Raw genomic sequence first — 21,823 nt, 5'->3', positions numbered from 1 at the left:
AGGTCGTTTTTCGGTAGCCACAACAGCGCGTGTCAGGAGTCGTATACAAACACAAGCCAAACACTGGCACGCGACTGATTTTAATATCGTTTAATATAATATAGGAGCCCATCTTTCCACCATGCTTCACTGGACCATGAAAGATTTCCCTACTACGCGACGGGCTGCTCTAGTTTTCAGTAGCATTACTCCGAGTGATAACCGGATTTCGGCTGATATAAGTATAATGAAGAAGACTACGCGAAAATGTCTTCAAATAATAATAATAATAATAATAACAATAACGATGACAAAAACAATATGACACATGTTATATGTACATATACTATATACATTACATATATTATTATAAGTACAGCTATATAATATAATAAATTATGATATTATATAGGACAATAAAAACGCACAACGCAATGACGGCTGCACATGTATAATACATGCGCATTGAGAGTATTCTATATATTAAAATTTATTAATTATATTATTATGTATTCTCGGAGCATTGTTTTTTTCCATACAATTGTTCGGGATGAATTCGATAACATTATAATATTATATTATTATCAACGAGCGTCGAGCTACAGCGGACTCGTACTTACGTGTCGTGTGTGGAACGATTAAATTAACGATAATTAGACAGTGAAGGAAGTGCCGCGGATGGACAATTTGGAAATTTACAATCTGCGCAGATTGCAGTGTTTATGATATAATGTCCGGAAAACATACGAGTAGGTAAAATGTACCCATCGTACATTATGCATAACACTCACAGACTCACAGTACATAACCTGAATAATGTAACACATGGGCTTAATTATAATTAAAAATATAAGAATATAGGTATACCTTCTACATTAAAGCATCCGCCATGTTGAAAGTCAACAAGGCAACAAACATCATCAATTTTTCATCAACATTAACTAAAAGCCTAACTTAACGCCTCACCTGACAAATGAAAATATGTACTTCCTATTTTTTAATTTTGAAAATGTATTAAGTGTATAGTTATTGACTGTGTATCGGCATAAGAGCATATTTTTGGATTCCGAGCGGCAGTACAATGATTTATGCAGTGTCGGTCTGGCCCACCCGACTACCCGGCGATCACCGGGGGCCCTTCGATTTTTTTCAATATTAAGGGCCCATAGCCAATCGTAAACGTAATAAAAAATATGTATGTGTTTAAAATTCTAATCAGGTACAACTCTAATAAATATGTAAACATTGAACATGGATACTTGGTAATAATTATGGTCTGGTGATAAGGATAAACGCAGTATTTAGCTTGCTTATTTGTATACGGGATAAATTCTTTTTGAATTTATAACCAAAACGGGCTTATACAATACACTGTACATAGCATTAAAATATGTTCTTATACTTCCACTATGCACACGAGTTAAGTGTGACCGAGTGTTTTCAAAACTAAAAATTTTAAAAACCAAACTTAGATCTTCATTAACCCAGCAATATTTGGATCCTTTAACTTGTTTATTTGTTAAAGATGATATCGTTCAATTTATAAACAAAGATAAAGTTATTGATTTGTTAAGATCGTCAAGCAATGAATTAAAAAAATTACTTTTTTAATAATTTAATTATTTAATGTTAATTTTTAATTCAAATTTTGTGTTTTATTTGTAAAATTGTTAAGTAACAATGTTGGTTTACATTTTTACATTTCTAATTGTATTGACAAAGGCATTGAAAAAACGACCTAATTATTATGTATTTTATTATTAATTATGTATAAAATAGTCTTAATATTTTATTAAATTAAATTACAGTTAAATTTTTTTTTGTTTAAGTTAAAATTAAGTTTGTAGGAGGCCCATTCAAAATAAGTTAACCAGGAGCCCAGTCATGAGCCAGATCGACACTGATTATATGTGTGTGCAACTGTGTAAGTGTACTATTTTGTGTCAAACGAAACTTTTAAGAGTGGTAAAAATATTTCAATTTTAAACGTTGACGATGGTTCCTAATAGAAAACTTGAATTATTTAGATAATTATTAGATATTTTCGGTAATATTCTTAATAATTGAAAATACGTAAAAAAAAATATAATATAAGAAACGAGAATATTTATGCCACACAAGTTTTTGACAAAATAAACTTTAAATTTTCTTTTTAATTTAAAATGGAATACCATTATACACTTGAAATATTCCTGAATTATTTATATAAACACTTTTTAGAATGTTTTGGATTTCAAAATATTTTGGTTCTTATTATGAAGTTCTCAATTAACGTTTTAGACTTTATACTAAGTTTAAATCACGAGCAATTTCTAAAATTGTTACATTCAATCGGTTTTTAAATCATAAATTTTCTACTCAATGAAACTTTTAAAAGTTTAAACTAAATTTAAGCTATTTATAGGCATTTGAAATTTTGAAATTTTTATGTAATATTTTTAACCTAAATAGGCTTGGCTATAGCAATTTAAAAATATTTTTTTACATGTATGAAATTTTTAACGAAATTCTTTATTTTAAATTTAAAATAAATACTAACTATTTTAGTAACGTATTTTGTTGTAATTTAAAAAGGGTATCTTTCAAAACCGCTCACTTACAATTTTAGCACATTTTAGACCGTACAATAGTGCACAAATTTTTTCTATTGTTAAAATGGGAAATTTAGAAAGTCAATAATTGTAAACCGCATACATTTAATTAACCGCAGTTAAAAATTAATTATTTATCGTTATTTAACAAATTTTTCATTGTTGTAAAAATATATTAAATAAATGAGATCTTATAATTTTAATTTAATATTAATTAAAAATAATGCAATACATAATAAGATGAAATAAAAGTATGTATAGTAAATAATACTTAGATTAGAATAAATGTACATCCTAATGTTTTCAAATATTCTTATGAATTTATGAATTTTGATTAAAAATGATACCTAACTGGGTAAGGTTTTTAACAATAATATAATTTTAGATAAATTTGTGCGTTATTGATACGTAACAGTACCTATATACGATATAGAAAGGTTTGATTTTGGAAAAAAAGTGCAGAATCGATGTATACATATATGCAGATTTGAACGACGATTGAAAGGTTGAACTTTTTTCTTGAAAGTGTGTGATTTTTATGACGACCGCCGTTTAAAAATAGTTGTGAAGACCAGAAGACCAGTGCGTCGGTCTTAGGCAGGACTCGGCGCTATGGTAACTATGACATATTGGAACTAGCGTTAATGAAATTATAGTAATTATATATATACATTATTTTATACTATAATTTTTTCGGCGTAATTAAAAAAAAAACAATTTTCCCCGACCTCGCTCTGCCCAAAGGCTGGCTTTGGTGAAGGCTATGGAATTTTAATTAATATATTTTATTATATTAAAAATATATATACCTATTAAGGCTTAACTTAACGCGTCGTACCGTAAATATTAGTTGGTTGTAATCAAAAATCAAAAAATCTAAAAAAAATATTGCCAATCATAATTTTTTTAAATGCATTTGAAGTTCAAATTTTAACAAAGTTGGATATTTAAATAAAGAAAATAACAATTTTAGTTAAATTGCTCATAATTTAAAAATATTCGCAGGGTTTTGAAACTTATATGTTTATTTATATAATTATATTTTACTTTAATATATGAAATTACGTTTTCAAATTATTAATTTATTATAAGCTATTTATACCATGAACATGTTCTGTAGATTCAAAAGTTAATAATTAATAACAATAATATAAATGTATATATTTATTATTTTAATAATAAATAATATAAAATAAATGTAATATTTAAGGTATAAATGTATTAAGCCTACTGCATCACTATAAAAGTAAAATAAATTACTATAGTTTAAATATAAAAAAAAATTCTTAGTAATTATGCTGAAAGATCGTCTCCAGAATCGTTTTTCAAATGCAATGGATAATTTAAGCACACCGTGCAAATATTTATTATTTAATTTAAATTTTGATTTAACACGTCTATTAATTATACAGTACCTATGAACTACGGTCTATTTAAAACCTACTGTACAGAACGTCAGCAGAGCCGTTATTTATACTTGACCACTTTTTTCGATTTATGTTGAAAAATTTTTATTTCCGATTCATAACAGACATAAAGCTTGACAATTTAATACACAGTACCTCACCAGTTTTTATTCTATCAATATTTAAAAAATATCGAGAATAGGCACATAAACAAACTTTTTTTGTTAAATACGTTTTAAATTTTACCTTTCGTTGACTTTGGATATTTAAATGAAAAATAACGATTTATCTTTTAACAATATTTTAGTTATATTTTTGTAATAATAAAGTATTTAACATAGGACTAAAACTTTTCGCCAATACGTATATTGTTATTAACGATGTATTATAGTTATAGACAATGACATTTTAATAATATTTACGCTATTAAGTCTATAGATAAGTACCAGGAATCCATTCTGCCAATTCTATTGTATGGACTTATAGTTTCATAACTATAATGTATGATATAATAATCTAATTATGTATAATATATTATGTATGTGATGATTTGAATAAACGTAAATTAACCTACTGTATTAGTAATTTTTACATAATTGTAAAGAATACTTTTTACTTAAAAAATTACATATGTTATACATGAATATTTTAAAAAAATATTTAGAATGCTTTTAAATACTTTTGGTTATTATTTTGTAGGTTTGTAATCAACGTAAGATATAGTTTACTAGTATATGGTAATTAATAATTTATATTTATTTATTAAATAATAGCTTATTGCATTTCAAAAATATGATATATTTGAAGTTATTGTCCGTCATGTTAGTTATTTGTTTTTGTCATAATTGCTCCAATAATATTTTTTCAACTATAAAGTTTATTTGAATACTTTTATTCAAATACATAGCACTGGTAATAGATAATAGTAATACAAATAAATTATAAAATATCCTTAGAAATAGAGGCTGACACACCGTATCCGCTCAGAATCGTCTTTAATCGTCTTTCGTCTTTCTCACTGAATTCATATTTAACACATTTGTTACAGTGACCTACTCAATGTCAAGGTACACTCAAAACCTATTATACACTAGAGTGACTTTCCCAAATGTTTCTATTTAAAATATAGTTTTTAACTATGTGTCTATTTACTAATGAACATTGACAAATTCATACAAATTAATTTTATCTTGACTTAATATTTTCGTTAACAATTTATGAACGACCTGCTTCAAAATAAACTTGTTTATAAATTCAAACACATTTTAATTTTTTAAATCGCAGAAATGGAAATACCTAAATGTTTGTTAGGCGTATAGCCTTATTTCATTCATAAATTGGTTTTAATATTTTGAACTACTTTTTTTTAGTGACATACATGACCGTACATGGTACATACTATAATATTATGTATCTGATGCGTGATAATCGTTGAATGGTAAGCACACTAATGATTATTATTAATGATTCTTACTATTTGAACTCGAACAATGAAAAGCAGTTTCCGCAAGAGCCGAATGAATAGCCTACACTTAATCCTTTAAAATTACTTGGCTTTTTGTAGCTGTTGTTTAAGAGGTGCACAATTTAGGCATATGAAATTTCTAATCTTGTTATCGATACTTATGAGATTTGTGTTAATATTGTAAATGAATATTAATGTGATTCAATTTCAATATGTAATATTTCTATAACATACGTACATGGTACGTGCATTATTTTTGTATTTGGACCAGTAGGTACGCGACAAAAACTAATGCCATTAAACTGGCGAGAATAAACTTAATTTTATTAAATCAATTTTAATTTATTAGCCTCTTTTCTATGTTTTTTAGGATATATTTTAAGATTTTTAACAGATTATGTTAATACAGTTCTAAGTGAATTTATATTATAATTTTTCAAAATGAACATTTTAAAGGATCAATGAAGTAAAAAAAAAAACGAAAAACAAAACATAGAAAAGTGACTAACAAATTCAAATTATTTTCTAAAAAAAGGGCAACTGATACTAATTTTTTTTTATTTCTAGTATTAAAAATGTATGATAAGAAACTTTATAGTAAATTTGTTGACTATTTAATATAGAAAAATAGTTTTTATTGACTTTTATAGAAAAAAACTTTTGTTTTTATTGTATTAAAAATTTAATAAATAAACAAAAATTAAGAACACCAGAATTTCTATGCAAATCGAGTTAGGTAGATACTTTTCCTAACTATACAACTATATAGCACTAATTTCCGACAAATGTTTATGATAATTTTATCTACATAATATCATTTTTAAAATATTTCTAAACAAAATATAAAATAAAATAATAAAATAATTGGTGTATATGTTCTATTTGGTATACTGTTATTGCATTATAGGCAATTATATTATTCAATATAATATGATAAACATAACTCTCTTTTTAAAATTAAAGAATTAAGCAGCTCGTCTTAGTAGTATTCTGTTCTTCAGAAACACTTGCAAATATTATATCAAACGAATCATTAGTGTTTTCCAAGGCGTTTAATATATGCAATTTATAATACTTACTGGATAAATAAGTTTTTACATTCTAGAAATCCGGGCATATACGTTCCGGAAAAATTCGGTTATCACTTTTTAAATTCCTACAATACATTCGAGACATAAACGGTTCGGAATATTCGGACAAACAGGGCTTACACATTTTACTACTTCCCCTTACATTTAAATACACAATTACAACTAACTAATTTGACTTGCAGGCCATCGAAAATTGACACTTGGCAGTAATGAATAATATTTCTATCGTCATAATCGATCAAAGGTAATAGCCTTCGATCACCTGACCAACTGCCAGTATATATATCTATATAAAACTAAAGTGAGCCTATATATGTTTTTAATAAATTTAAACAAACATAAAATAATCTTATATGTGATCTTGCATTAAATTTTCAAGAATTTTAAACAATCGAAATTTATAGAAAACAAACTAATTAAACATTTCTCATGCCTACCCAGATAGTAATAGTTAAAGAGCCTTGATTGTAATTTTAATTTACATATATGTTTGATATCTGAAATAGCTCTATAGAAAATTTTTAAATATCTATAAAATATCCATGTGATTTCTTATGAACCAAAAATCAATATCTAAAATAATATGTCAAATAGGTGATATCTATTTGATAAATGTTTAATAATATAAATATATAATAATATCTCATAAATATCACAATTAAATATTTTTAAATATCAATCTGATATCTAAACAGTATTTTTGTTGGTCATTTATAGTATAATAAATAATACATTTTTAAAATTTAATCTATTCTGTGGTAGAACTAATATTTTAATATTTGCTAAACTTTGTTTTTATAATTATTTGTAGAGCTCAAAATCAAAATATTAAATAATTATTATAATGAAAAGTTCTCAAGTATTAGAATACAGTTGGTATTTTTAATCAGTTTATAAGATATACTTTAAGCTTTAAGTACAGTGATAATAAAACATAAAATCCAGAAATATGAGCATAATTTGAAAATTGAGAAGAGAACATTTTTAATATTAACTGAGGTATACTTAATAATTCAATAATAATACCATTGACTACAAGTATCTCCATAATAGTATAATAAGCATTATGCATGAATTGACTGTAAAAAAATTATTGAACTATGTATTTACTTAAGTTATAGTAATAGCTATATAATAATACATACTAATAATGTGTATTAATATATAATAATGTCCGTTCAATCTTCATAGATGCCGCAAACTTACTTTGTTCTAATAATAATAATAAAAAAAAGTTACATACTTATTTAATAATATAGGTATTGAAAATTTGTTTCCAAATGAAATAAAAGAAATTTATTTCAAAATATTTTAAGGATGACAATAATGTAGTTCGTATGGAAGGAAAGTTATACAATAAGTATCATAATCTAAAAAATTATATTAAGAAAATCATAATACAAGACAAGTTATTACTTAGTCATAATGTTGCTATGCATTTGATTAAAGATATTCATAATGACAATTTAATAGATTTAGGTTAATTCTTATTATCTTTTGTAATTTTGTAATTACATCATAAGAGATTATTAAAATTGTAGGCCTCAAAAATAATAATCAACCAAGTCAAAATCTTTAAATATTTTGGGTAGGAACAATAACCTAACTTCATTTATTTCAAATTGAATTCGATTTTAACCATTTATATCCAGGAAAACAATTCTAACTATTAAATAAAATAAATGTTTTCATAGCAGAGCTTATGGAAGCTTATGTCAATTTGGAGTTTAGGGATCTATTGAATTGTAAACCTTGGTAAATATTTAATTAATTTTTTCTTTCATATAATGTAAGAAACAATAAATTTATCATTAACTTTCTTAAAATAAATAGATATTATGTGTTTTTGAAGGTAATAGATACATAGCAGTTTTTAAGTTATCTACTGCCATGATTATTTCAAACATTTACCGTAAAACTTGATCGGAAATGTAAAATTGATAGGATGCCTTCAGTTTTGAGACCTTCTAAAGTAGAAAAAACAGCAGTATTTATAACATTTATATTTGTAAGTATACCTAAACGTGATTTAACTTAATAATGTAAAGCAATTAAAAATAGTACATAAACAAAAAATTGATAAAGCTTTTCAATATGGATTAAAGTAAGGTACAGCTATATATTATTGTAAATAATATAACTAAATTCTTTGCTGTTAATCTACATGTATGTATTACTTACCTATATATATATTACCTTACTGTGTTTATTTTCTGAAAAATTAGCGTTATTATTTAACTTTGTTAATATAGAACAATAAAAAAGTATTAAGATTAAAAAAATGATAAGACATTGAAAAATACTAATAAAGTTGTTTTAATGATCAATAATGAAAAAATCATCATCATGTTTGACACATAAAAACCAATAAATCAATCACGTAAAAAAGAAAATTAAAATGTATGTAATATAAATAAGCTTTACATACAATTTTTTTTTGATTTTTTTTCAAGCCAAGTATTGATTTGTTTTACTCTTGTTGCCCACCAATCACTCTGTTCCTTATATATTTCATTAAAATTGTCCACACTAAAAAACAGAAAAATACATATAAATAATTAAATTGGGATTATAAATGATAACAGTAATTATTAGTTATTATCAATTAAAATTACAAAGTTTAGTGATGTAGTTGAGAACTAAATACAATTCATACATTAAATACTTCTAATGAGTGTTATAATTGATAAAATAAACATACTTTTTACTAAAAAAAAAAATATTGATAATTAACAATATTTTTTACCATCATGACTTTTAATGTAACAGATTATATAAATAAGATTTCAACTAAAAATTATCTTATTAATTCAGACTTGTCAAAATTATATATACCGATATGTATTATTCTAAGATAAATGTATTCAACATACGTTTCTAAAAATCCATCATTGTCGGTAACAAGTAATTTCCATGTTTTGTTTTCATCCAGTACTGCAACAGAAGTTAAAGCATCTTTAACTTCTTCTGGTGGGGCATTAAACATTTTCCCAATATTTTTACGATTGACAATCTGATTAGAATCCAATAAGTGAATCTTAAAAAGTAATAAATAAAAAAATTAATACAATTTACTAATAATTGAGTACAATATATTAATGTATTAAAGGTTATTTAAGACAGACCAATAAAAATAATAAACAATGTGTAGAAAACTACATTAAAGATAAATTGATAATTAAAAAAATATACTTTTTAGACTACAGTATTCAGAAAATGTTAATGGTTTAATATTTTCTATAGCAACACCAACTATCATCTCATGTGATTAGCGAGCAGACACAGACTAATTACTGCTCACTAATAATAGAATCGTGATATAATAATAATCAGATGTGAAATATGATTGATTGAATCGATAAGAGCGACTGTCAGTATTCAAAACATTATAAAATAAATTGTATTCGTATAGTATATTATTTGTAATTTATATAATAAACTTTACATATGTACAGTAAAAGTAACATACTTTTGTTCATAAAATGACAAAAATGTTTATCTTATGTTTTATAAAATTCATGAAAACATTATTATGTTAATATGACATTCAAAGAATAACTGTTTTTATATGAAGAATAATAGAACATGTATAGCCAAATTTAAGTTCTACAGATATATGGTTTACCACTGTTATTTACTAATTATAATATTCAAAACAATTTTTGCATATTGAAATTAAAAATAATATAAATGAACCACTAGAAATCAAATATAAACTGATGAACATAATATCTTACCATATAATCTCTTAAAAGACGCATAATTTCATTACTCAAGCCAAAATGAGAAGAAATAGTATTATCTGGATATAAGTGTTCACTCTTTATAGTCCAATTACCACGAACTAAAACTGCAAGTTCTTTTAAATGAGTCAAAATTGTTGTAATACTTTCATCAGTTGGCATACCGCATTTATGTAGTAGACTCATCAACATATTTGTAGATATCATTTTTGCTAAAAATAATATAACCTTTAGTTTCAATGATAAGTACATATTAGTATATTTTGTATTTTATAAGAATCAGTTTTTATTCAAATATATTTTAAGAAAACCAAAAATAACCTGGACAAAATAAGGTAAATTATTAAATTATTAACAAGAACTAATTATATTTGAATTTTATTTATGAGTTATCAAATAGATGTTGCATTATTCTACATTATAAATTAAAAACTATAATAAACTTGGTTTTAATATTATGATTAACCTTATTCAGCTTATAACAAATAAGTAATTAGTTAATTGATAGATTTTAGAATAAAAAAAGTACAAGAAGACTAGATCGTTATATTTAGGTATATTTTGTAATTAATTCATTATTAAATAAATATTTTTTACATTAAATTAAATTTAACTTTATTATACACACATTTTAGTTGATACTTTTAATTTAGCTAACATTTTTTATTGTAATAATTTTTTTTAAGCAGTGTTGGATTCATTTTGTTGTAAAAATATTTAATATAACAATAGTGTTAAGTGCATGAGTTGGATACCATTAAATAATAAGATATGTTAAGAGAACATCTGATTAATAATATATGATTCTCTCTTAGTCTCTAATAGTTATCACAAAATTAAAAAATAAGTCACAAAACTGGAAATGTTCTGATCAAATCAGGGCGTCTAGCAACCCAATACTCTGTCAAATAAAAAAATATGCTGATTATGCATAACTCCACAAAACCACCTACCACCAATTCCAGTTATACTAAGGCAAGGAGGGCGGATGTACAGAAGTAAACACTATACAATATTAACTTGTAATGAAAAATAATTATACCATATTTTAGAAATAACAATATTAAAACTTATACTTTATATAATTGTAAAAAACAGTAAAATTTGAGAAACAAAAAAAATTTACCATTTAATAAAAATATTTTTATTTGATTTTCGAGAGAATATGATTTTATTTCACTGCGAGATAATTGACGTGCTCGAATTATATTAATATTTTCATCGTTTACTTCTTTAAAAATTTTGGTTATTGATATATCAGGATCTTTTTCATCAATTATATTTAAATGTGGCAACAAAAACTTATCCAATTCTCCCTGAAAAAATAACAATAGTAAAAATAAGTGAAATTTAGACACTAGTAATTAAATATTACTGGGTATAGACCGTTTATACAAATTCTTCAAGAAAATATTACACAGTTTTTCCAACTACCATTTATTGAATCCAAAGATTTAAAATACTATTATTTTCTTTTTAATTTTCTATATCAAAAGAATCTAAATAGATCATTATAATTTTCATAAGAGTAAACATTAGCAACTCGACAACAACCATAAATACTACAAACATATTTTTAATATAATAAAACTTCTATACAACAAACTTCTGTTTAACAAAATATTTTTTAGAATCGTGATGGAACTAAAACTAAATTTATGCAATTCAATTTAACATATTTTTCTATAGTAAGAATTTTTTGTTGTCTGTTGAGACTTCTTAATGTGAACCTTAATATTTTTAATTAAATAGTTGCGACTACTGTAATTATTTACCGCTATTAAAAAAATAATTTTATAATATTGATAAACCTAATATATATTGATGGTATTATATGAAAAAGATCAATGTTTTTTGTTATTACCCTGGAGAAGTAATGTCCATTTGGTATAAAGTTTAAATCAATCCAAGGTTCCATTGCTCTTTGATCGACCATCTCTTGCATTTTTTTCTTTTCACTTTTTTTACTTAGCCTATCTTTAAACTTTGCCATTATCTGTTCACTTTCTTCTTCTTCTTCTTCTTCTTCTTCAGACTCTAAAACAATAATAGTTTTTAACACAAATAAATATATATAAATAATGAATAATATTATAGATTAAGATTTATGTTGTTATTTTACCATTATGGTTTAAGGAAGACATTTTATTATCATCTTTTAGATCAATCTTATCAATATGAGACAATTTCGGAAGCATGTTCAATGTTTTCTTCAGTGGACACAAATGAATACTCTTACCAGATGTATACATTATCATATCAGTTGTGTTTGATGATGTATTGTGGGATTCAAAACTTAAGTGGTCAACCATACCGCTGTATTAATAATGCACTTACTGTTTTTATTTTGGTTTGAAAAAGCTTTTCAGAATAAAAACAGATCAGGTGATGATGGACGAAAAAACATCATGGTTTAGGCATCTATCTTTTCTAAGGCTATTCTCGACATACCAGGCCAACATGTTCATCCTTACAGTCATGACAATCACCTGTCGTAACTATGTACGACTGTACACAGTAACGAAATTGGTGATGACACACAATCAAAAACAATCATTACTGAATCAGCTAGCAGAGAGTCAGGCGCTCAGTTTCCGATGGCTAAACCAGTCTGTTCTTATTCTGAATAAAGCAATGCTGTAGCCAGGATTTTTTTTCGGGGAGGGGGGCTTAATTTTTTATGGTCAATTATTATTATTTTATTGCACTGTATTTTTGACAACACAATTTATATAATTATAAATACATATTAGAAATCAAGTTCAAGTAAGTGTGATAAAAGCGGCATTGCTTCATCGTCACAAATGATAATAAAATTAATAAAACTATTGTCATCTAAAATTTCAGGAAAGCTGGAGCCCGGCTATAGCACTGGAATAAAGTATAAAATTAAAATAATATATCAGGTTAAACACAAGCACATTCAATGTATAATATATTATGATTATATATTATTATAGTATTTATATATTAAATAGTATTAATAGTAATAGTAATAGTATTTATTATAGTATTTATAATCAATAATAATATGTAAATTATTTACCAATTGCTCCGAATTTAGTTTAAAATTTCAAAATAAATCTATATTTGTTTAAATAAAATATAAAATAAAATATTTATATGTTTTTAACCAGGGGGGCCAAATTTGAATACGCTTCATTAATAAGAAATAAATAAATTAAAAACAATGAAAACTATTACATTATTTTTAAAACATTAATTAGCTTAATGGTTTGTAAATCTTGGTGGGTCACAGATTGAAGACTTCCTACATTAAACAATTATGTATAAACCTGGGATAGCTGCTTTCATCTATGGACGTTTTGTCCATTTCAGCAGCTAACTCTTGCCCATGACTTTTATCATAATTTTTATCAGTGTCGAGTGCATAACATATCTCTAAGTCTTCACATTCAGATTTGTATTTACACTATAAAAAGAAACACATAAATCAATACAGAACATATTAATAAATATTTAAGTTTTTTTAATTCCCTGCCACCATGCTGTTTAAAATGTATAGCCTCGCTACTAGACAAATGGGTAGGTTATTTCAATTTTCATGTCCAAAAAAGGGATTCTTTTAACTTTTTTTAGGAATTACAGATTTCTATAAGATAAAATTATAAAATGCTTACTACTTAATTAATTACAATTTCAGATTTGAAAAAAAGGATAATCCTCCTTAGGCAAAGGAGGATTATAGGTGAAACGTCTAATCACATTAGGAACAAGAAACTTTCTATTAGCATATATAATCAAAAAATTCCAAATGTGTTATCGATATTTCACTGTATATCGATATCTAACATCTAATTAAGACTAAATACACATTGAATTATGTTTTATCATAATAGTTTGATACAATAATAAGTTTTTTTTCATTATCTGACAATTATTTTTATTGTGACAATATTTTCTTGATAAAGTATGTAAGTTAACCCACCAAGTCTTTGTTTCAAAAAGTGCAGATAAAAAAATTTGGTTTTTACCTTTTTACCTGTAAGCTATCTTAGGAGAATATGCACAAGAAATAAGTGATTTGTGGCAAATAACATAAAAGATCCTAATAACATAGTGTCAGCTTGCAACTATTGTCTATATCAAACACATACATATCTTATAAATGTTATTTTAAAATATCGTTAAAAATTAATTTAAATGAATAATTCACTACAGTTATTACTAGCATTTAATTTGAATAAATAAAATGTGTGAGTGGTTTTCAAGAGATGACAATTGAGGAATAATTAGGAAAAAGTGTCTTATATTATTATGATAATTTGTACGTAAATATGAATTATTAACTGTGCTACAATTAACTGTGCACAATATATTATTATAATTAATTTTTATTTAAAAGTTTTTTTTTTAATATGAAAAAAAACCTAAGGATAACGAATGGTTAAGTGGCGATAATTAACAAATACTGATATTAATGGACATACCTGTGTAACAGCCGACGACAGTAATTGATCGTTTTTAGACAATCTCGTAGGATAGTGTAACAACAATAATTTAATTTCATCATTACTCAAAAATACAGGTATCTAAATACGATTTTAAATCTTATTAATTATACCATATATTTTAATAACGTTGACTTAGATTACACTTACTTCTTTAACTATTTCATCGTCCTCCATTTCATTATCCATCGCAACCGAAGAATAAGACCGAACTGAAAGTCGAAAACGCAATAAAAAATAATAAAATAACTAATAGTATAAACTAAAAATTGTTGAATATTAATAGTCAGTACATGATAAAATATACTAATATTATATTGTTTTATCATGAGTCAGTAGTCAGTACTCACAGTACCAAAATCTATAAAGATCTTATAGATCTTGTCACAGTACTACTCAGCAATCGCTGAAATTGAATTCTTAATCACACTAAAATGAACGGTTTTTATCAATATACCATGGAAGAGAAATAATATTATCTGTTTTCGACTTTAATGAACATAATTACTCGCCGCTAAATTGAATTTATTTTAAATTTGTATATTTCATTATATATTCACATTTCAATATTTCTACATACGTCTAATTTACGCGATGGGGCATTACCGAGTTAAAAAGTTAAAATTAAGTTACGTTTAAATAAGTTACTTAACGAGTTACTTTTATTTTTATATGTAACTTCTAACTTGACGAGAAAACCCAGAATGATTTTAATATATTAACTATTAAGCAATAAATTTGTTGTGTCGTCAACAATTATTATTTGTTCATATTGTTTCTTGTCTTTTTGTGATCTTGCATGTAATTAATTTTACACAAAGAAAATTAACTTATTTTTAACTAAGGAAAGTTAGGAAAGTTACTTTTTTTCCAAATTAACTTTTAACGAGCTAAATAAATAAAAAAAGTAACTTTTAACTTTAAACTTAACTTACATTTTTCGTATTAACTTAACATAACGAGTTAAATTGCCCAGCCTTGAATTTACGTATAAAAAGTACATTATTCAAACGAACCATGCTATTAAATCAATAAGCAACTTTATTTTTTACATTATACTTATGTCTATAAGACTATAAATCAGTAATTTGTATCTGATTTGCAAATATACGGTTACAGTATTCAAAATATAATGCTGTTCTGCTGTAGTAATATTATGAAATCCAAAATAAATTTCTGTCAAATCAATACATAATAATATATACTTGCTAAATGCCAATATGTAGTATACAATTTGTTTTCGTTTACTTAACCTAAGACATAATATGTGTATATAGATACTAATCTTACTAATATAACTTTACTAATTTTAAATTTATAAGATAACTATTTACTCGACAGTAAAAACTACGAATATATATATATATTTGATTCGAAGTTTTATTAAAAATATTTATTTACATGAATTTAAAGGACGATTGTAAAACTTAATGGTAAGAACTTCATCAGTATTCGAACCTAAATGTAGGTTCTTACGTTAATTAATAATTTTTTATTGAGTTTTGCTTATACAAAACAAAATATTGCAGTTTAAAAATTCCCATAACTCATCGATTATTAAAATTGGAATTATCGTTAAAAATCTATGTATGAACACAGATAAACTTTTTACCTTTAAAGGACCTCACTACTGCCATCAATTTTAGCTCAAAAGACATTAAGTTTTGACAAAAAAAAAGTTAGTTTAAGATGTCCGATTTTGATTCTGAAAAAATATCTGAACTCGACAGAAAATTGTCTATAGAACCGAGATCGTACGGAATACTTAGTAAAAATAGAATCTTATATTCTAATGAAGTGGTAATAAAAACTTGAAAATATGAATTTTTCAAATCATAATATTAAATTTAAAATTAAAATTAAAACCGGAAGTTTCGTACGGTCTCTAGACATTTTTCTGCTGAATTTAAATATTTTTTCACAATTAAGATCAGACAACGTTAACTAACTTTAATTTTGTCAAATCAATAAGTAAGTTGTCGTAAAATTCGTATAGTAAATTTTTATTGTTATCGATTTATTGATATTGTACGCGCATACGAGAGTGGCAACCGACAACCGTCGATGACCAGTCGGCGCGGTGCCCGCATTGAATTTCACTTACACTAATAAAGTAATAATAATTATTTTCAACACATCTTGGGCGACTAAGACGAGATTATGAATTGCTTAAATGTTGTCCTTTAAATAATAATAACCGTAACGAGGCTCCCTTTAGTTTTAAAATTTTAATTATTTTAGAATTTTCTTAAATTTTTTCTGCGACAAATCCATTAAAAATACGGGTTATAGGTATGATAAATTGTTAAAGAATGCCTTGGGTCCTGGAGTGGTGAAACAATAAAATGTAATAAAAATGTTTGCTCGTGCCGTTGGTGTCGTCACACTCTTTTAATGTCCATTATACTGACCGAGAACGTCGACAAAACGAACTCCGTAGTACCAGGGTTGCATGGACTTGGTCGTGAGTTTCGGCATCGTTGTCAGTGCTGTCGGACGTCGGTGTACATATTGTGTAGAGTTCAACGACTATCATAATCCCAACTACGTTCCTGATCACATATTTTGATCGTTCGCATAGAATATTTTTCACAATGTTTTTAAAATGTCTTTTTTTTTAATGTTACCATCGGAAAGTTCCATGAAAGACATTTTCAGCAACTTTAAGCATACACATGGCAAATATTCAAATTATTTCAAATATTATAAAATTAAAAAATAATTAAGATTGTAAATTAAAAGAAAAACTGGAACTCGCTTCGTTGTGTGTGTCATTGAGTTATTTTAAGGTAAATGATATGGATAAATTATAATGAAAAACAATTTTGAGCAGAAACAGTCGGTTTATATTTCTATGAATAATACGGTTGAACCAATTCTTAGCTCTTGTTAAAAATAAAACGCATATAATATTGCATAGTAATTGTTATAATATTACTTCATATAAATAGCATTTATATTTATGTTTTAATATGTAGTTATGTATTACAATAGTATTATTTTTATTAATTTATTGTAATTATAAACTTATAACTTATTAGTTAGTAAATGGTTATTACCCATTGGTAGAATGGTGTAAAATCCGTTATTTTTTATTCAAATATGTAATTTTATCAGCATTTGAAATTAAAATTTCTATAAATAAAAATGGCTCATATCTATGAATTTTTGATATTTTTATGTTTTTATACGACCAACTTATGTGGATCCCTGATTGAAATTTCAAGTTTTTTTACCGAGCATAAAATTTATTATCAATATTTAAAAAAAAATTCATACAGACTAGTCAGCCAGATAAAACTTGTATGGTGGTTTTGTATTATATTTAGGACATTTAGGTACATATTATATTGCCATTTATGTATATTCATATATTTTGAATTTTTAAAACAAAACCAGCTTTTGACAAAATAGATTTTATTTTTTTGGTACGACTCAAAAACAAATAACCATAGGAAACTTATAATTTTCCGCAAATTATTATATCAACATTTTATATACATTATACATAATAACATTTAAAAAATATTTTTGAACTATTTATAAGAAAGAGAAATTTTTGATTTTTTTTTAATTTTTTAACTATTGTCAATAAGTAATTTTTACCTAGTCAAAAGGTTCATCAAAATCAACTTTTATGATAAAAAATTAATTGACCGGAAAGTTATATTATTTTTTTAAGAATGCTTGAAAATTAAAACCGGAAAGATTCGTACGATCTCCAGACATTTTTCTGCTGAATTTAAATATTTTTCACAATTAAGATCAGACAACGTTAACTAACTTCAATTTTGTCAAATCAATAAGTAAGTTGTCGTAAAATTCGTATAGGTACTGAATTTTTATTGTTATCGAGTTATTTTGACATGTGCATGCGCGTACTCCAGTCGGTACCCGCATTGCATTTCACTTACACTAATAATCATTTACAACTAACACATAGATCTCGGGCGGCTAAGACGAGATTTTAAATTGTCTAAATGTTGTCGCTTAAATATTAACCGTAGCGAGGCCCCTTAAGGCTGTTGAAAGCGAACCATTTTTAAGGAGTCGTATTCAGGCAAATTCGATATCCACCGCGAAATATGTGTAAGTTACAGTGTAAACGTAAGTGTAATTGTATATTGTAACTGATTATTAGTGTGCTTGAGTTCCCCGGACGCTGTATTTAATAAAAGATAAACTACAGCTAAGATTTTTGGAAATCAGCAACGTACATACGTGTATTCACATGTCATAAAATTTTGCGATAAAAAGTTTTTACATGAAAATTCCAAAATGGAAGAAAAATTCACCCAATACCAAAAGTCCGATTTTAATTTTAAAAACATATTTGAATTCCTTATTTTCTTTTCTAGGTTATGTACAAAATGGATTTTCGATTTTTTGTATTGTTTAGTTACAAAGTAATAAATTAAATATATTTATATATAATTCTTTTTTCAAAATTCACTGTACTTTAGTGTTACTAAAAAAAATGAATTCAAATATGTTTTCAAAATTAATATCGGACATTTGTTACTGGGTAAATTTTTCTTCCGCTTATTGGCCAAATGCACGAATAAACGACCCGATTTCAACGTTTTATAACAATTAACAGCCAACAGGTAAATTCACTCTAAATTCTAATGTTAAAGCTAACGAAACTAAGCGCCGAACTGCTGAATGTAGATTTGCAATATAATTGTAGAATGAAGAGAACAAACCGTGTGTAGCCTCCCCTTAACACTAATATATATTATTATGACACGGCTTTAGCGGCAGATGCTCTGAGCCTATAACACTTATATATCAAAATAAATAGTTTAAGTCAAATTTGATTTCAGGTTTAAGGCCGCCGTTGTCGGAAAAATACTATTATACTTTATAACCAAAACCCACCAAAATATCCAGATAAAATCCATATCTATTTTTTTCTCCCAAAGTATCATTAAAAGGTATACAATTAAGTTTATATGCCTGATATTGGTAGGTCCGACTTTTAAGTGGGCTCGGTGCAATCGTCACTTTTGTCCTTGCATAAATATGGCACTGTATCTATGTAATATTTTACATTTGTCATAAACATAAAATTTTACTAAATTTTTGATTTTTTAGCTTTTTACCACTTGTAGTTTTTCAGTCTTAACTTACTTTGAATAGTTATACAGATAGTCGGTAATGAGTGGGACATGCTTGTAGAAAATATTAAATAACAGATTTGTGTTGTTAAACAATAAAAAAATAATATTATTTTGCTTATTTTGTATCAGCCATTTCAAGAAATATCATATATTTTTGTATTGAATAGTTTTTAAATTTACTCGAAGATTGAAAGTTTTAACTAGATTTGATTGGAATAGAAATACAAATAGATGACCAATTGAGAGGTGCATAAAATGGAATTTAGGTTTCAAGTAAGATGACCTACTCTATAAACTATCATAATTAAAAAGAAATTGATTTTAACTGAATAAAAATAATAGTTAGAAAATGCTTATTTAAAAAAATAATTAATGAGTGGTACTCGGGAACTGCTGCGGTAAAGCTATTGGATAACAATTTTGTAGAAATTGGCACAGAACGGCACAAATTACAAAGTGTCAACAAAAATTCGAGTCAAACAGATTAACTCACGAAGTAAGATTAGTTCATAGATTAACTCGTAAACAAGTCGAATACTCCGATTTATGTCTAATTTCAATATTAATATATATTGTAAAATATAAGTACATTTTACCTGCTACCTGCAAATATACCTGTGAACAATAGCCGACGACCGCAGTAACACGACAAGACTAGTTGTTCAGTTCACCGCGCGTTAGACAGAGAGGGGGTTATTATCATTTACGGTCACGTTTATTCGTCACAATACATTTTTTTTCGGTCACCACGACAGGCCCGCAATAAAAGCTATGCAATAGCTTAAAAACACTACACATAGTTTAAATCAGAATTATAAAAATATAACAAACTTTATTAAAATTTAGAATTGTAAAAAAAATCTTCATAAACTTTACACGGTTTTTTATAAACAATACAATTGGTGCTTAATTGCTTGTTAATGGTCTTACAATATAAGTTTTTCATAAGTCCAAAAAATTAATATTAATCATATCTATCATATCATACCGAAAATTCCAATTAAATTAAATTGGATTCAAACAAATATTGAATGAACTAACAATTTAAACTGCAATCTATATTTTTTAAAGTTTTTTGTCATTCTTACACTCAACTATAACTAAATTACTAATTTAAACAATGGTATGTTATAATTAAATACAACTTTATATTTTTTGCATGGATTTAACGGATGCATGATAAAAAATAACAAGAAGTATATACTTGCTATACCTGTATTATTTTTACATTTGTCACTAATTCCTTGTATACCATTGTTTTTACATTATTTGAATTCGAATTTAATCGATAAAAAGTAAAAACCAATAATGGTAATAATGATTTTTTAAATACCTACTAAATATTTTCATTATTGTATATAATTATTATTATGAATAAATACCAAGTGATTTAAATTATAGTACACTTTTTTTTTATCTGGTTTTTTATACCTGGCAAGTATAAAATAAATTTCCATTGTAATATTTTAAATGTTTAATGAAGTTCTAATGCCCTATAGTAATTTGTTCATCTTTTTATGTATAAAGCAAATAATTCTTCAACAAGTGAATATATTATTTAAAAAAATGTATTTTATTTTAATTTACTTAGTACTCATTTTTAATATCACATTTTTAAAATGCTCTTTAAAATAAGCCTTATGCAGTGATTGCTTCTTCTAAACTCGAACCGTGGGCTCGCCACAACTATACATTTATATGAAAAAAATTTCTTTATCCATATAAAATATTTAATTATTTAATTAATAACAATATTTGTTTTAAGTTGCTCTTTCAAGAGTGTTTTTGTTAATTTTTTTCTGAAATTTTAAAAATACAACATAATTATATTAATATCTTTTTTATTCAAGATTAATTATAATATTAGTTAATCATCATCTGTATCTGTATCTGTATCTATATCTGTATCGGTTTGGTCAATCTCTCCCGAAGGTGTAATATTGATAGTAACAG

At 25.4% G+C, this 21,823-nt stretch overlaps 1 protein-coding gene across 1 annotated transcript; it reads right to left on the bottom strand.

Annotated features, from left to right (window-relative positions):
* Positions 1-8,952: 8,952 nt before the first annotated feature.
* Positions 8,953-15,113, bottom strand: LOC113558737 (DNA-directed RNA polymerase III subunit RPC5-like). The gene is made up of 9 exons (XM_026964263.1): positions 14,898-15,113; positions 14,727-14,828; positions 13,572-13,708; positions 12,398-12,591; positions 12,140-12,312; positions 11,402-11,591; positions 10,270-10,487; positions 9,406-9,569; positions 8,953-9,061 (listed from the first exon to the last, which is right to left on the bottom strand). The coding sequence occupies exons 1-9, from the start codon at positions 14,934-14,936 to the stop codon at positions 8,953-8,955; spliced, it is 1,326 nt and encodes a 441-aa protein (XP_026820064.1). The 5' UTR covers positions 14,937-15,113.
* Positions 15,114-21,823: the final 6,710 nt, after the last annotated feature.

Source organism: Rhopalosiphum maidis, chromosome 3 (genome assembly GCF_003676215.2).
Source record: "Rhopalosiphum maidis isolate BTI-1 chromosome 3, ASM367621v3, whole genome shotgun sequence".
Taxonomy (NCBI): Eukaryota; Metazoa; Arthropoda; class Insecta; order Hemiptera; family Aphididae; genus Rhopalosiphum; species Rhopalosiphum maidis.
This window is presented reverse-complemented; position numbering and strand designations above follow the sequence as displayed.